The 16,704-nt window shown below is 45.1% G+C and overlaps 1 protein-coding gene across 1 annotated transcript in view; it reads left to right on the top strand.

The window, feature by feature from the left end:
- Positions 1-807: 807 nt before the first annotated feature.
- The window catches only part of LOC124264908, a 32,073-nt gene continuing 16,176 nt past the window's right edge, over positions 808-16,704 (top strand). Inside the window, exon 1 of the mRNA XM_046699689.1 lies at positions 808-1,141. Coding sequence (XP_046555645.1) covers positions 808-1,141 — 334 coding nt within the window. The remainder of the gene's footprint in view (positions 1,142-16,704) is intronic.

Here is a 16,704-nt window from a genome sequence, read left to right as displayed (position 1 = left end):
GTCAGATCATCAGAGAAAAATTATTCATTATTTTTCAAATTACATTTTGTGAAGTTTCTTTTTTGACTCAGTATATTTCCATTAATTTTTAATTTTCTCCAAATTGACTTTTGCTTTCTTGACATCATTACCCGATGATCTGAATTTAAGCTCAGTCAAGGAAATGTATTTTTAGTTTCCGGTAGTTATATTTGAAACCTGTTGGGGTTTTCTTTGTTTATTCATTAGATGCTTTTTTTGTTTGAAACTGTCTATAATGCCTCCACTGTTCGAGCGGTAGCATACACTGCAGTTAATTTCAGGCAATGAACAGTCCGCAGAACGTTTTAAATATTTAGCTTCATAAAGGAAATAAATTTCAAAGACATATTCAGTTGTGTATGTGGCCTAATGTCTTAAAGTAAATCAGATATTTCATCATAACTAGCATAAAAACAAATATAAACAGTATTTTCAGAGAGAACTGCAAGTGAAGAAGAAAAAGAATGGGGTTCAGAAATTTCGAGCCAATTGAAAGAGGAATGGGATGGACGCTGGCGTCCATTTGAAGTTTCTGGTCTGCTGACACGTGAGCATTCTGCTCATGCAAAGGTTCCTGGCGGGTCTCGGAGATTTTGCTCCGTCAGGCACAGTGGCTAGGCATGTTCCTAAGCAGCTTAAGCGACTTGTACTTCATGTGTGGATTTTCAGAATATCCTGTCTCCTTTGCACACTCAAGTACTGTGTTTTTGAGATGGTTTGACCACGACATTCTGTGCCTTACCCTGGAGCAAGTCCCATCTCCAGTATGATTGGTGTAATTACCGGATGAAGGCTGCCTGGCCTGCGGAGTTGAAAGATGGTTTGATCAAGATATTCTTGGTCGGGTTTTGTGCCTTCCCCTGGAGCAAGTCCCATCTCCAGTATGATTGGCTTAATTGCTGGAAGAAGGCTGATTGGCCTGCGGAGTTGAAAGATGGTTTGACCAAGATATTTTTGGTCGGGTTTTGTGCCTTACCCTGGAGCAAGTCCCATCTCCAGTATGATTGGCTTAATTGCTGGAAGAAGGCTGATTGGACTGCGGAGTTGAAAGATGGTTTGATCAAGATATTCTTGGTCGGGTTTTGTGCCTTCCCCTGGAGCAAGTCCCATCTCCAGTATGGTTGGTTGTGATTACAGGGTTATGGAGTTGAAAGATGGTTTGCTCCCTGTCTGTGTGTAACTCAGTTGTTACCCAGATCCGGTGGTCAGCCTTTACTGGGTAAAGTACGTATAGTTCAGGGAATATAAAATACCCCTATCTATGCCCAACACAGAGAGGCATACATCATCGGGCACTATTGTTATTATGATTCGTATTATCATCATTACTATTTTTACAAAATACAATACCATATCACTCCATCGGTTCCATTGGTTCTCATGCTGTTGATCACTGGATTCTCATTCAACTAAGTATGTAACACGAGTTCTGATTGGTCAATGCTATAAATTTCCGACCGTATAATCAGCATATACGGTCGCAATTTGAAAACCGATTCACCGAAACCTTTGAATGTATCCCTACACTATTGGGGTAACGCTGTTTCGCAGGACATTGTCATTTGCAGAAGCCATTGGTCAATTAACTCCCTTATCCAGCTAAAATGGGTGGAATTTGTATTAAAAAAGACAAAACAGTATCATAAATTTAATTTTAAGTTCAAACAACTTACTCGCAACGGGCTGTTGACCCAACACTGTTAGATCATGAAACAAGGTTTATGACGTCATTATGGAGCGTGACGTCACCTGCTATGACGTCATTTGACAACAGAACTGATAATGGCGCGTAGTTGAGGAATCATTTCTGTAACTAGAGGGCGGTTTCATCATAATACCGTCCATTTTATCTTTAATACTATGATCTATTCATCATTGTCAAATTTAGTCTGTGTGCACATAATAAACGTGTGTAGTTTGAAAAGGGAACTACTTTCTCTGGCGATGGTGTAAGTTGAAGGAGTGATATGATTAACCATTGACCTAGAGGAACTTTGACCTGGTTTAAATAATGAATTTCTTTCACGAAAAAACAACGTAAAACGAGTTGAATTAGAATGGGGATAACTGTACTGTGTTTGACGAATTGGGGACGTATACCGGTGGTTATATAGCCGCAAATTTAACGTTATTATGAATTAGAATGGGGATAACTGTACTGTGTTTGACGAATTGGGGACGTATACCGGTGGTTATATAGCCGCAAATTTAACGTTATATCGGGCGTCGCCGATATAACGTTAAATTTGCGGCTATATAACCACCGGTATACGTCCCCAATTCGTCAAACACAGTACAGTTATCCCCTAATTGTCTGGTATAGACTCCATTATTTACAGACCGCCGTCATATCGCTATAATATTGCTGAGTGCGGCGTTGAATAATAGACGAACAAACCCACCCAACTTTCCTCCAGGATAGCAATGAGTTCCTGGGGAACATATCATCAGTATTTCAGTATTTTCTTTAAACGCATATAGTATTGTTGGCTGTTGCCCCAGTGACTATGAACAGGATGCATGCCGCTGTTCTAATCGCGCGAGGCTAATATAGATTCTGACCCCAGTGGTATTCGACGCTTCTCAGCTGAAGTCAATATTTGGTTTGAACGTGTACACGGTGATCAGAGGCTATGATGTTACACCGAGCAACTCCCTCTCCCTGTAGCATGGCTACCCTTACGTGGACGTGTTGTGTGGTATTTCTGCCTGTGGTGTTCTCTCAGGGGATTGGCATCACTGGGAACTGTTCGAACGATGACACAGATTCTTTGGAAATATGGGGAACTGAGGTAAGTCATAACGCGTTGTTTGTTTTTTTTGGGGGGGTAACGTGAAACGAATAAGGCTAACACCAATATAGGTACTGTGTTTGCATTACGCTGAGGTTATATGTCAAGACGTTGCATGAAATAGCCGAGTAATCGTCGAGTAGCCTAGTGGTTATAGCGTTCACTCGTCACGCCGGAGTTCCGGGTTCGATTCCCCACATGGGAGGGGTGTGGGGTGGTGGTAAGGGGGTAACGTGAAGCGTCTAAGGTTACCACCAGTAACAGATGCTGTGTATGCATTGTGTCTAGGTAATATGTTAAGAAGGTGCACGTAATAGCTGACGGGCGGTAGGGTAGCCTTGTGGTTAAAGTCTTCACTCGTCACGCCGAAGACCCGGGTTTGATTCTCCACATGGGTACAGTTTGTGAAGCCCATTGCTTGTGTCCTAATATTTCTAAAAGCATCGGAAAAGTAAATACGCTCAACGATAGCCGAAGTGAGATTGATGTGTAAAAGCGCCTCCATTCGGACCTTGCTAAACTGAAACTCTGTTTCTGTCTGTTTTCTATGGTGGCTCCGAATTTTAAGGCGAGAAAGCGATGGTCCTAATCAGCCACCATAGTTATCTAACGACACACCCAGACACATGGCCATCGTTATTTATTATTATAGGATATTTATATACCGCTCATATCCACGCAACTAGTACATGCTCAAGGCGCTGGTATTTTTCCCGTCGATCATTGGATGTCAGTGTCAACAATCTCAACTCCCTGGGGAGCATACAACTCTTTCAGCCACTAGGCGCACCGAGGTATTGTGGCTTTCCCATCCTTAAGAGGTACCCATTAACAGCTGGGTGGACTGGGACACATAGTCACAGTACCTTGCCCGAGTTTACTGCAACGTGCAGTAAACAAGGTGTTTGCACGTATTCATGTGGCCACCATGTGGTAATATACCAGCGGATTCGTAGGTTCTTTTAAGTGCACAGGGTTGTGTACTGTACACTAGGGGTTGTGACAACACTGACAAAGCCTGCACACAAAGTTGACTCCAATGTTTTTACACCCGGTCACAGGTGGGCTCGATCCCGACACCTCAAACTCGGTGGATCTCTAGCCTGGCGCCTTAGCCAGCTCGCCCACTACACCCCCACGTACTAATGTGAGACCATGCCATGCATCAGTAATTTCGTTGTTGATACAGTGACACCCAGTTAATCTGGAGGATACCGCAACGGCCGTCTTTCTTACCCCCCAAAAATAATGTGTCATTGGTAAATGTGGCAGACAGGTGTGCGTGCACACATTCATCCCGGCTATCACACACACACACACACACACACACACACACACACACACACACACACACACACACACACACACACACACACACACACACACACACACACACACACACACACACACACACACACACACACATATGCTCGATCAAGGTTACACAATTAAAGGCCACAGTAAAGATTTCAAAGATTTCAAAATATTGACCAGACATTCCCAAATTATTTCACCGGAACAATTGACTAGACGTAGCATATGGTTATGACGGGTGCCACCGGTGGGGCAGGATACGCTCACCTTTTCGCGAACACCTATTATCGAGACTTTTCCATAGTGTTTCAATAAAACATGCTCTGTCGTTCTGTCACTGGATTATCTGGTACAGACTCGATTATTTACAAACATCATTGTACAGCTGTAAAACGGCGCTCACCGATTGTTAAGATCTTCAGATGGGTTAGTTGGGGGTAGGAGTTATAATTAAAATTAAAAGTAGGGTTGACATTATGAGTTCTGCTGTTCGGGTTGATGCTACAAAGGAGGGGGCGGGCGGAGGTCGTAGTGGATGCAATGTAGGGTTATTCCTCATACTTATTTTCTCATATACTTAACGGGTACTAAGTCAAGAGCGGCATTACACTCTATTCGTTCAGTCACTCACTTTGACCATGGCTATCAACCAGCTCATTATAAAATAGTTTGAAGTGTTTCTTTACAAACATTATCTTTCATTATCATTCTGTGGGTGATTGAGTTTTGTTGGGCACGCAGGTTCCGTCTGTACACCTGATTACAGATCGTCTATACACTCACTCAACGAGTGTAGCTCTATGTAGCCCGTCTCCACTTTGAGAGGCACTTTGACCAACAGTCCTTCTGAAGTGACTTTGTTGTACGGCAGTTGTCGCCTGTCATGTCTTCAAGGGGTGTTGACGTTGACGCTGTTGGCAGTGATGAAAATCTGTACAGTTCGGGCTGTATGGAGTCTGGCTGTCATGCTGATAAAGGACACCTCGTGGCAACTGTTTTAGCAATGGTAGGTCAATTAGACGAACAATGTCAACCAATTTGTTTTTGTTAATGATGACCAGCGGTTTTCTCTCGTACCCAAACAATAACATCGCCTCTAAAATACCCCCACCTTCAGAACGCAACATGCCGCCGTTGTTCTCCCCTTCACTGGTAACACGCTTCCATCAGCTGTGTAAAGACAAAAGCGGTCCCCCGTCAGTCACATCGCTACAACGATGTTCAGTCCGAGCTCATCTCAATCTCTGAGGCTTATGTTACATTGTCAACAACTGTCAGGTCTGCAAGTCCTACCTACCTGAGTCGCCTGGCCACTGTCAGTCCACTGACCATATACCCCTAGGCATTCGTCGCTGATGTCATATATGAATTCCAGAGATGCAAAGTGCTAGTCTCTATTAGGGCGTAGTTTCTCTTGGTCTGCCTGTTCGTCGCCTGTAGTTTCTCTTGGTCTGCCTGTTCACGGCCTTTCAGTTTCTCTTGCTTTGCCTGTTCGTGGCCTTTCACTTTCTCTTGGTCTGCCAGTTCGTGGCTTTTTAGTTTCTCTTGGTATGCCTGTTCGTGGCCTTTTAGGTTTTATTGGTCTGCCAGTTCGTGGCTTTTTAGTTTCTCATGGTCTACCAGTTCGTGGCCTGTACGTTCTCTGAGTTTGCCAGTTCGTGGCTTTTTACTTTCTTTTGGTCTGCCTGTTCGTGGCCTGTACGTTCTCTTGGTTGCCAGTTCGTGGCCTTTTAGTTTCTCTTGGTCTGCCTGTTCGTGGCCTTTTAGGTTCTCTTGGTCTCATAGTTCGTGGCTTTTTAGTTTCTCATGGTCTACCAGTTCGTGGCCTGTACGTTCTCTTGGTCTGCCAGTTCGTGGCCTGTACGTTCTCTGAGTTTGCCAGTTCGTGGCTTTTTACTATCTTTTGGTCTGCCAGTTCCTGGCCTGTACGTTCTCTTGGTTGCCAGTTCGTGGCCTTTTAGTTTCTCTTGGTCTGCCAGTTCGTGGCCTGTACGATCTCTGGGTTTGCCAGTTCATGGCCTGTACGTTCTCTGAGTTTGCCAGTTCGTGGCTTTTTACTTTCTCTTGGTCTACCAGTTCGTGGCCTGTACGTTCTCTTGGTTGCTAGTTCGTGGCCTTTTAGTTTCTCTTGGTCTGCCAGTTCGTGGCCTGTACGATCTCTGGGTCTGCCAGTTCGTGGCCTGTACGTTCTCTGAGTTTGCCAGTTCGTGGCTTTTTACTTTCTCTTGGTCTACCAGTTCGTGGCCTGTACGTTCTCTTGGTTGCCAGTTCGTGGCCTATTAGTTGCTCTTGGTCTGCCAGTTCCTGGCCTGTACATTCTCTAGGTTGCCAGTTCGTGGTCTTTTAGTTTCTGTTGGTCTGCTAGTTCGTGGCCTGTACGTTCTCTGAGTTTGCCAGTTCGTGGCCACTTTCTCTTGGTCTTTTTCGTGTTACGTTCTCTTGGTCTGCCAGTTCGTGGCCTGTACGTTCTCTGGGTTATGCCAGTTCGTGGCCTTTTAGTTTCTGTTGGTGTGCCAGTTCGCGGCCTGTACGTTATCTGGGTTTTGCCAGTTCGTGGCCTTTTAATTGCTCTTGGTCCGCCGGTTCGTGGCCTGTTCGTTCTCTGAGTTATGCCAGTTCGTGGCCTTTTAGTTTCTCTTGGTCTGCCAGTTCGTGGCTCTTGGTCTGCCAGTTCGTGGCCTTTACGTTCTCTTGGTTGCCAGTTCCTGGCCTGTACGTTCTCTGAGTTTGCCAGTTCGTGGCTTTTTACTTTCTCTTGGTCTACCAGTTCGTGGCCTGTACGTTCTCTTGGTTTCCAGTTTGTGACCTTTTACATTCTCTTGGTCTGCCAGTTCGTGGCCTTTTAGTTTCTCTTAGTCTGCCAGTTCGTGGCTTTTTAGTTTCTCTTGGTTTGCCAGTTCGTGGCCTGTACGTTCTCTGGGTTGCCAGTTCGTGGCCTTTCAGTTTCTTTTGGTCTGCCAGTTCGTGGCCTTTACGTTCTCTTGGTTTGCCAGTTCGTGGCCTTTTAGTCTCTCTTGGTCTGCCAGTTCGTGGCTTTTTAGTTTCTCTTGGTCTGCCAGTTCGTGGCCTGTACGTTCTCTTGGTTGCCAGTTCGTGGCGTTTCAGTTTCTTTTGGTCTGCCAGTTCATGGCCTGTACGTTTTCTGCGTTTGCCAGTTCGTGGCCTATTAGTTGCTCTTGGTCTGCCAGTTCGTTGCCTGTACGTTCCCTCAGTTTGCCAGTTGTGGCCTGTACGTTCTCTGAGTTTGCCACTTCGGGCTTTTACTTTCCGCTTGTCTGTCAGATCGTGGCCTGTACGTTCTCTTGGTTTGCCAGTTCGTGGCCTTTTAGTTCTCTGGGTGTGCCAGTTCGTACGTACGTTCTCTGGGTTTGCAAGTTCGTGGTCTTTAGTTTCTCTTTGGTTTGCCTGTTCCTAGCCTGTACGTTCTCTGGGTTGCCAGTTCGTGGCCTTTTAGTTTCTCTTGGTCTGCTAATTCGTGGCCTGTACGTTCTCTTGGTCTGCCAGTCAGTGGCCTGTACGTTCTCTTGTACTGCCAGTTCAGGGTATGTTCCTGGGTTCCCAGTTCGTAGGTCTTTAGTTGCTCTTGGTCTGCCAGTTCGTTGCCTGTACGTTCTCTCTGGTCTGCCAGTTCGTGGCCTGTACGTTCTCTTGGTCTCCAGTCTTGGTCTGTACGTTCTCTTGGTTTGTCAGTTTGTGGCCTGTACGTTCTCTTGGTCTGCCAGTTCGTGGCCTGTACGTTCTCTGAGTTTGCCAGTTCGTGGCTTTTTACTTTCTCTTGGTCTACCAGTTCGTGGCCTGTACGTTCTCTTGGTTGCCAGTTCGTGGCCTGTTAGTTGCTCTTGGTCTGCCAGTTCGTGGCCTGTACATTCTCTGGGTTGCCAGTTCGTGGTCTTTTAGTTTCTCTTGGTCTGCCAGTTCGTGGCCTGTACGTTCACTGGGTTCCCAGTTCGTGACCTTTCAGTTTCTCTTGGTCTGCCAGTTCGTGGCCTGTACGTTCTCTGGGTTGCCAGTTCGTGGCCTTTCAGTTTCTTTTGGTCTGCCAGTTCGTGGCCTTTACGTTCTCTTGGTTGCCAGTTCGTGGCCTTTTAGTCTCTCTTGGTTGCCAGTTCGTGGCCTTTTAGTTTCTCTTGGTCTGCCTGTTCGTGGCCTTTTAGGTTCTCTTGGTCTCATAGTTCGTGGCTTTTTAGTTTCATGGCTTTTACTTTCTCAGGTCTGCCAGTTCGTGGCCTGTACGTTCTCTTGGTCTGCCAGTTCATGGCCTGTACGTTCTCTGAGTTTGCCAGTTCGTGGCTTTTTACTATCTTTTGGTCTGCCAGTTCCTGGCCTGTACGTTCTCTTGGTTGCCAGTTCGTGGCCTTTTAGTTTCTCTTGGTCTGCCAGTTCGTGGCCTGTACGATCTCTGGGTTTGCCAGTTCATGGCCTGTACGTTCTCTGAGTTTGCCAGTTCGTGGCTTTTTACTTTCTCTTGGTCTACCAGTTCGTGGCCTGTACGTTCTCTTGGTTTGCTAGTTCGTGGCCTTTTAGTTTCTCTTGGTCTGCCAGTTCGTGGCCTGTACGTTCTCTGAGTTTGCCAGTTCGTGGCTTTTTACTTTCTCTTGGTCTACCAGTTCGTGGCCTGTACGTTCTCTTGGTTGCCAGTTCGTGGCCTATTAGTTGCTCTTGGTCTGCCAGTTCCTGGCCTGTACATTCTCTAGGTTGCCAGTTCGTGGTCTTTTAGTTTCTGTTGGTCTGCCAGTTCGTGGGCTGTTCGTTCTCTGAGTTTGCCAGTTCGTGGCTTTTTACTTTCTCTTGGTCTGCCAGTTCGTGGCCTGTACGTTCTCTTGGTTGCCAGTTCGTGGCCTGTACGTTCTCTGAGTTTGCCAGTTCGTGGCTTTTTACTTTCTCTTGGTCTACCAGTTCGTGGCCTGTACGATCTCTTGGTTTCCAGTTTGTGACCTTTTAGATTCTCTTGGTCTGCCAGTTCGTGGCCTGTACGTTCTCTGGGTTATGTCAGTTCGTGGCCTTTTAGTTTCTCTTGGTCTGCCAGTTCGTGGCCTCTACGTTCTCTGGGGTTGCCAGTTAGTGGCATTTTACTTTCTGTTGGTCTGCCAGTTCGTGGCCTGTACGTTCTCTTGGTTGCCAGTTCGTGGCCTTTTAGTTTCTCTTGGTTTGCCAGTTCGTGGCCTGTACGTTCTCTGGGTTGCCAGTTAGTGGCATTTTACTTTCTGTTGGTCTGCCAGTTCGTGGCCTGTACGTTCTCTTGGTTGCCAGTTCGTGGCCTTTTAGTTTCTCTTGGTCTGCCAGTTCGTGGCCTCTACGTTCTCTGGGGTTGCCAGTTAGTGGCATTTTACTTTCTGTTGGTCTGCCAGTTCGTGGCTTTTTACTTTCTCTTGGTACGTTCTCTGTACGTTTATTGCCAGTTCGTGGCCTTTTAGTTTCTCTTGGTTTGCCAGTTCGTGGCCTGTACGTTCTCTGGGTTGCCAGTTCGTGGCCTTTAGTTTCTTTTGGTCTGCCAGTTCGTGGCCTTTACGTTCTCTTGGTTGCCAGTTCGTGGCCTTTTAGTCTCTCTTGGTCTGCCAGTTCGTGGCTTTTTAGTTTCTCTTGGTCTGCCAGTTCGTGGCCTGTACGTTCTCTGGGTTGCCAGTTCGTGGCCTTTCAGTTTCTTTTGGTCTGCCATTTCATGGCCTGTACGTTTTCTGCGTTTGCCAGTTCGTGGCCTATTAGTTGCTCTTGGTCTGCCAGTTCGTTGCCTGTACGTTCCCTCAGTTTGCCAGTTCGTTGCCTGTACGTTCTCTGAGTTTGCCACTTCGGGCTTTTTACTTTCCCTTGGTCTGTCAGATCGTGGCCTGTACGTTCTCTTGGTTGCCAGTTCGTGGCCTTTTAGTTTCTCTTGGTGTGCCAGTTCGTGGCCTGTACGTTCTCTGGGTTTGCCAGTTCGTGGTCTTTTAGTTTCTCTTGGTTTGCCTGTTCCTAGCCTGTACGTTCTCTGGGTTGCCAGTTCGTGGCCTTTTAGTTTCTCTTGGTCTGCTAATTCGTGGCCTGTACGTTCTCTTGGTCTGCCAGTCAGTGGCCTGTACGTTCTCTTGGTCTGCCAGTTCGTGGCCCGTATGTTCTCTGGGTTCCCAGTTCGTGGCCTTTTAGTTGCTCTTGGTCTGCCAGTTCGTTGCCTCTACGTTCTCTTGGTCTGCCAGTTCGTGGCCTGTACGTTCTCTTGGTCTGCCAGTTCGTGGCATGTACGTTCTCTTGGTTTGTCAGTTTGTGGCCTGTACGTTCTCTTGGTCTGCCAGTTCGTGGCCTGTACGTTCTCTGGGTTTGCCAGTTCGTGGCCTGTACGTTCTCTGAGTTTGCCAGTTCGTGGCTTTTTACTTTCTCTTGGTCTACCAGTTCGTGGCCTGTACGTTCTCTTGGTTGCCAGTTCGTGGCCTATTAGTTGCTCTTGGTCTGCCAGTTCGTGGCCTGTACATTCTCTGGGTTGCCAGTTCGTGGTCTTTTAGTTTCTCTTGGTCTGCCAGTTCGTGGCCTGTACGTTCACTGGGTTCCCAGTTCGTGACCTTTCAGTTTCTCTTGGTCTGCCAGTTCGCGGCCTGTACGATCTCTGGGTTTTGCCAGTTCGTGGCCTTTTAGTTGCTCTTGGTCCGCCGGTTCGTGGCCTGTACGTTCTCTGAGTTTGCCAGTTCGTGGCTTTTTACTATCTTTTGGTCTGCCAGTTCGTGGCCTGTACGTTCTCTGGGTTGCCAGTTCGTGGCCTTTTAGTTTCTCTTGGTCTGCCAGTTTGTGGCCTTTTAGTTTCTCTTGGTATGCCTGTTCGTGGCCTTTTAGGTTTTATTGGTCTCATAGTTCGTGGCTTTTTAGTTTCTCATGGTCTACCAGTTCGTGGCCTGTACGTTCCCTTGGTCTGCCAGTTCGTGGCCTGTACGTTCTCTGGGTTATGCCAGTTCGTGGCCTTTAAGTTTCTTTTGGTCTGCAAGTTCGCGGCCTGTGCGTTGTCTTGGTTTGCCAGTTCGTGGCCTGTACGTTCTCTGAGTTTGCCAGTTCGTGGCTTTTTACGTTCTCTTGGTCTACCAGTTCGTGGCCTGTACGTTCTCTTGGTTGTCAGTTCGTGGCCTTTTAGTTTCTCTTGGTGTGCCAGTTCGTGGCCTGTACGATCTCTGGGTCTGCCAGTTCGTGGCCTGTACGTTCTCAGAGTTTGCCAGTTCGTGGCTTTTTACTATCTTTTGGTCTGCCAGTTCGTGACCTGTACGTTCTCTTGGTTGCCAGTTCGTGGCCTTTTAGTTTCTCTTGGTCTACCAGTTTGTGGCCTTTTAGTTTCTCTTGGTATTCCTTGTTCCTGACCTTTTAGGTTTTATTGGTCTCATAGTTCGTGTCTTTTTAGTTTCTCATGGTCTACCAGTTCGTGGCCTGTACGTTCTCTTGGTCTGCCAGTTCGTGGCCTGTACGTTCTCTGAGTTTGCCAGTTCGTAGCTTTTTACTATCTCTTGGTCTGCCAGTTCCTGGCCTGTACGTTCTCTGGGTTGCCAGTTCGTGGCCTTTTAGTTTCTCTTGGTCTGCCAGTTCGTTGCCTGTACGTTCTCTGGGTTATGCCAGTTCGTGGCCTTTTAGTTTCTCTTGGTCTGCCAGTTCGCGGCCTTTGCGTTCTCTTGGTTTGCCAGTTCGTGGCCTGTACGTTCTCTGAGTTTGCCAGTTCGTGGCTTTTTACTTTCTCTTGGTGTCCCATTTCGTGGCCTGTACGATCTCTGGGTTTGCTAGTTCGTGGGCTGTACGTTCTCTGAGTTTGCCAGTTCGTGGCTTTTTACTTTCTCTTGGTCTGCCAGTTCGTGGCCTGTACGTTCCCTGGGTTGCCAGTTCATGGCCTTTTAGTTGCTCTTGGTCTGCCAGTTCGTTGCCTGTACGTTCTCTTGGTCTACCAGTTCGTGGCCTCTACGTTCTCTTGGTCTGCCAGTTCGTGGCCTGTACGTTCTCTGGGTTTGTCAGTTTGTGGCCTGTACGTTCTCTTGGTCTGCCAGTTCGTGACCTGTACGTTCTCTGGGTTTGCCAGTTCGTGGCCTGTACGTTCTCTTGGTCTGCCAGTTCGTGGCCTGTACGTTCTCTTGGTCTGCCAGTTCGTGGCCTGTACGTTCTCTGGGTTTGCCAGTTCGTGGTCTGTACGTTCTCTTGGTCTGCCAGTTCGTGGCCTGTACGTTCTCTTGGTCTTCCACTTCGTAGCCTCTGGTTTTGCCAGTTCGTGGCCTTCTCTTGGTCTGCCAGTTCGTGGCCTGTACATTCTCTGGTATTGCCAGTTCGTGGCTTTTTAGTTGCTCTTGGTCTACCAGTTCGTGGCCTGTACGTTCTCTTGGTCTGCCAGTTCGTGGCCTGTACGTTCTGTGGGTTTTGCCAGTTCGTTGCCTTTTAGTTGCTCTTGGTCTGCCAGTTCGTGGCCTGTACATTGTCTGGTTTTGCCAGTTCGTGGCCTTTTGGTTTCTCTTGGTTATGCCAGTTCGTGGCCTTTTAGTTTCTCTTGGTCTGCCAGTTCGTGGCCTTTACGTTCTCTGGTTTTGTCAGTTTGTGGCCTTTTAGTTTCTCTTGGTCTGCCTGTTCGTGGTCTGTCTGATGTCTGCCCGGACTGCCTGTAACGCTGCACCAGGTCACAGCAATACAAGAGCAGCCAAACGTTCCAGCAGTATAGGCATTGGTGGCTTCCATCTGTATCACACCCAGGGCCAGGTCGCGCTGTTCGAGTCTTAGTCGTCGCATTTCAGTGGTGATTTCTATCAGTTTGAGTGTCTCACATGCCGTCCGTATCATTCATATACCTTGATTGCAATTGTAGTTTGGTTTCCCTTGTATATATTCGCATATTTGTTTACAAGAAAACGTATGTTGGAAGTGTATCACTTTCTATATAAGGCATTGTTGTGTTTGGACGTTGTGCTTTCTATTGATTTAGTTTGAACTTGTGTTTTTAAGTTTTTTGCAGTTTCATTTTGAAGTGGTAAATTTGTTTGCCCCTCTGTATAGCTTCAAATTCAATCGAAGTGACTTTTAAGGTTGATATGTTAAATATGTCGAATAAGATGTCCTTGAATAGTTACGGATGTGTACGAACACTGAAGGTGTGTCCTGAAAGTGTTTACGGAAATGAGAGTGCTAGCTGATGGGATAGTTTGAATCTGTGATCTAAACTAGTATGGCGTTTAGGTGCCCCACTTCGAAGCTAAGACAAACATAAATTCGAAGCTAAGACAAACATATGTCGTCCATGTGAGTAGAATGAAAATATATATTCAAGCATTTTCAGGCTGACAAGACACCAATTGCATAAAAATACAGTCGTTGCAATCAATTGCTTCAGTAAATGTTTCATTGTTTCGATTAATTTCTCGTTGCTTTGAGTATTTACTCCTTTCTTTAAGTTTATTTCAAAAATTTGAAATTTTGATTTCAGCCATTGTCATTTCATTATTGATGCCTGGATTAATCTCGTGCCATTACCCACACTTTCAACATAAAGACCATTGTTGTGTTTGGACGTTGTGTTTTGCATTTATTTAGTTTGAACTTGTGTTTTAAGTTGTTGCAATATCATTTTGAAGTGAGAAAGTTTCTTTTGCCCCTCTGTATAGCTTCAGATTCAATCAAAGTGGCTCTTAAGGCTGATATGTTGAATATTTCGAATGGGATGTCCCTGAATAATCACGGATGTTCCAATGTCACTACTGTGTACGAACACTGAAAGTGTTTACGGAAATGAGAGTCCTATCTAACTAACTCAGCTACAGGACTTTCGTTTTGGTAGACTCTTCACTGATTGCATACTTTGAAAGGTCCAGACTCGAGTGTTTACAGACAGACGGAATATTGCTGGAATATTGCTGAGTGCGGCGTAAAAGTAAACTCATTCAATAACTCACTCCTCAACTTTGTCAATGACAGGTTGGATTTGGTTTGGGTATTCCATTTCCCTTGAAGTACCGCGAGTGGAATATCATCCTGTCCCAACTGATATTTTGGGGAATGGATTCGAGCTTGGCAAGGGCTTTGTGGCCTTGTGGTGTTGAAGGGGACTTGTTGGGAGCATTGTCATTGACACAGTTATCTAAGCCAGCGCCCTTGTCACGGAAGGTATCAATTCGGTTTCCTAGGTCAAGTGGGGTTACTGTTCTCACAGACTTATAGTGTTAAGCGATTTGCAAATGTCCCAAGCTCATGAGATTACAGTCACTGAGTAACAGAATGAAACATATTTCTATGTAATCCTACAAATGTATGCTAAACACCTAAATTTGATATTTCACATTGTATGATATGCAAAAAACGATAGTCATAGAATATTTTACAATGAAACTATAGTTGTGTTCAAAACTACGAAACGAAAAAACATTTTATTTCTATTTCCGTGAGTACTTCTAGTTTTACGTGTACTGACTGTGAAAGAAAGTATACAGGAATGTTTGATGGTGAAGTAGAATGAAACAAACGAGAAATCTTTACCTGTGTTGATGTGTTTGAAACTATAAGTTGTTTTTAAGGTCTTAAGCATGCAATGTTCCGGAAAGTGTTTCGAAAACGTTTGTTGATTTTTTTTAAAATCCAACGTTTAAATAGAAAACTTTAACCCGGCAGTTTATATCTTTATACGTCTCCAAGCGGGACTTGTATTTGAGTAGCATGAAGAGGACCATACACATAGATATTGTATGTTTTAAACACGTTACACACAAAGGCAGTCCAAACTGGAGAACTATGTACACACATATATAGTGAGTGAGTGAGTTTAGTTTCACGCCGCAGTCAGCAATATTCCAGTTATATGGGGCGGTCAGTAAATAATCGAATCTGGACCAGACAATCCAATGATCGACAGCATGAACATTGATCTACGCAATTAGGATACGATGACATGTCAACCAAGTCGGCGAGCCTGACCACCCGATCAAGTCAGTTGCCTCTTACGACAAACACGGGTTACTGAAGATCAATTCTAGCCCGGATCTTCACGGGTGTATACTGAAGGGGGCTCAGGCCAAAGTGTGGTTCAGGTGACTCAAACATAGCAACAGGTGCATTTGCTGGTAAGGTGAATGTAAAGCTGGTACGGTTGAGTAATATGTAAGGGACCTGAGTCGACATATCTCACTACACCATGAATACCCATGACCTGATGACTTCTGGTTTAAGTTATAAGTGGCTGCAGTGTACTAAGTTAGTCTATGGGGTGTTAATTGGCATGTCTAATTCAAAACAAAGTTCTGACCTTGGGCGAATAGTGATATGTTTGGACATCTGAACAATAGACTATCTGTGCTGGGGCCCAGGTGCTTCAACTAAACCAGGACAGAAGCAGAAGTTGTTGTACTGAAGCAGTGTGTTGCTGTAGGAAGTCAAGACCAAGCAGAATGCCTTGAAGGTCTTCCACTACGAAGTCTGAGTTTGGTATGGTACAAGACTAAGTCATCTGACACACAAAGCATTCCACCATTTTGACCTACTTATTGGGCAGAACCAATGAGTGTGTGTGATTTATCAGAAATGAGAAGGGCCAATGCAACCTGCTCTCTTTCCACTATCCACAAGGTATCTTAATGGGGCGTGCTAAGTTAATGTTATTTAGAGTCTTGGAAGTAGGTGGAGTAGAAAGTTCAGTAGAAGCTGCGTTTTGTATCCTTCTCAATAGTTTGTCTATACAAGCTGTACACGATGCGATGCGATATATATCATTAAACTGGTGGATATGTGATAAGACAATACGGATTATGAGGTTCTTTGTGTTAGGGTCATCATTCTTATTTGAGCTGAATGGATTGTAAAAATGTCCATCCCTACGATAATGATCTAGCTGAGCAGTCTGTCGAGTGAGGAGGCAAGTGGAGGATGTGGAATAGTGACGTAGGAAGGCTGTACGCAACTCTGGCCATGAAGATTGTTTGGTATCTCCGTACCATTACGCTGCCATACTGGTTAAATATAGAGAATGATAATATGTCAGTGGAATGGGTTGTGGGCAAGGGGGCGAGAGACGAGAGATTCTCTTAGCAGTAACATTTTAATTGCATTTTCAAAACAAAACATCTTATATATTATATTTATGCGGATATGTATATATGTGTGTATATATATATATATATATATATATATATATATATATATGTGTGTGTGTGTGTGTGTGTGTGACATATGTGTGTGTTTATTTATGAGTGTATGTGTGTGAGTATATATGTTTGTGTCTATGAGTATATGTGTGTGAGAATATGTGTGTTTATTATGAGTATATGTGTGTATGTGTGTGAGTATATGTGTCTATGAGTATATGAGTATATGTGTGTGAGTATATGTGTATATGTGTGTGAGAATATGTTTGTTTATTTATGAGTATATGTGTGTATGTGTGTGAGTATATGTGCGTATGTGTGTGAGTATATGTGTGTATGTGTGTGAGTATATGTGTGTATGTGTGTGAGTATATGTGTGTATGTGTGTGAGTATATGTGTGTATATGTGTGAGTATATGTGTGTATGTGTGTGAGTATATGTGTATCAGTATATGTGTGTATGTGTGTGAGTATATGTGTGTATGTGTGTGAGTATATGTGTGTATGTGTGTGAGTATATGTGTGTGTGTGTG

Source organism: Haliotis rubra, unplaced genomic scaffold (genome assembly GCF_003918875.1).
Source record: "Haliotis rubra isolate DU_JTF1 unplaced genomic scaffold, ASM391887v1 Scf95, whole genome shotgun sequence".
Lineage (NCBI taxonomy): Eukaryota > Metazoa > Mollusca > Gastropoda > Lepetellida > Haliotidae > Haliotis > Haliotis rubra.
The sequence above is the reverse complement of the archived record's forward strand: the minus strand, read 5'-3'. Positions and strand labels throughout refer to the sequence as shown.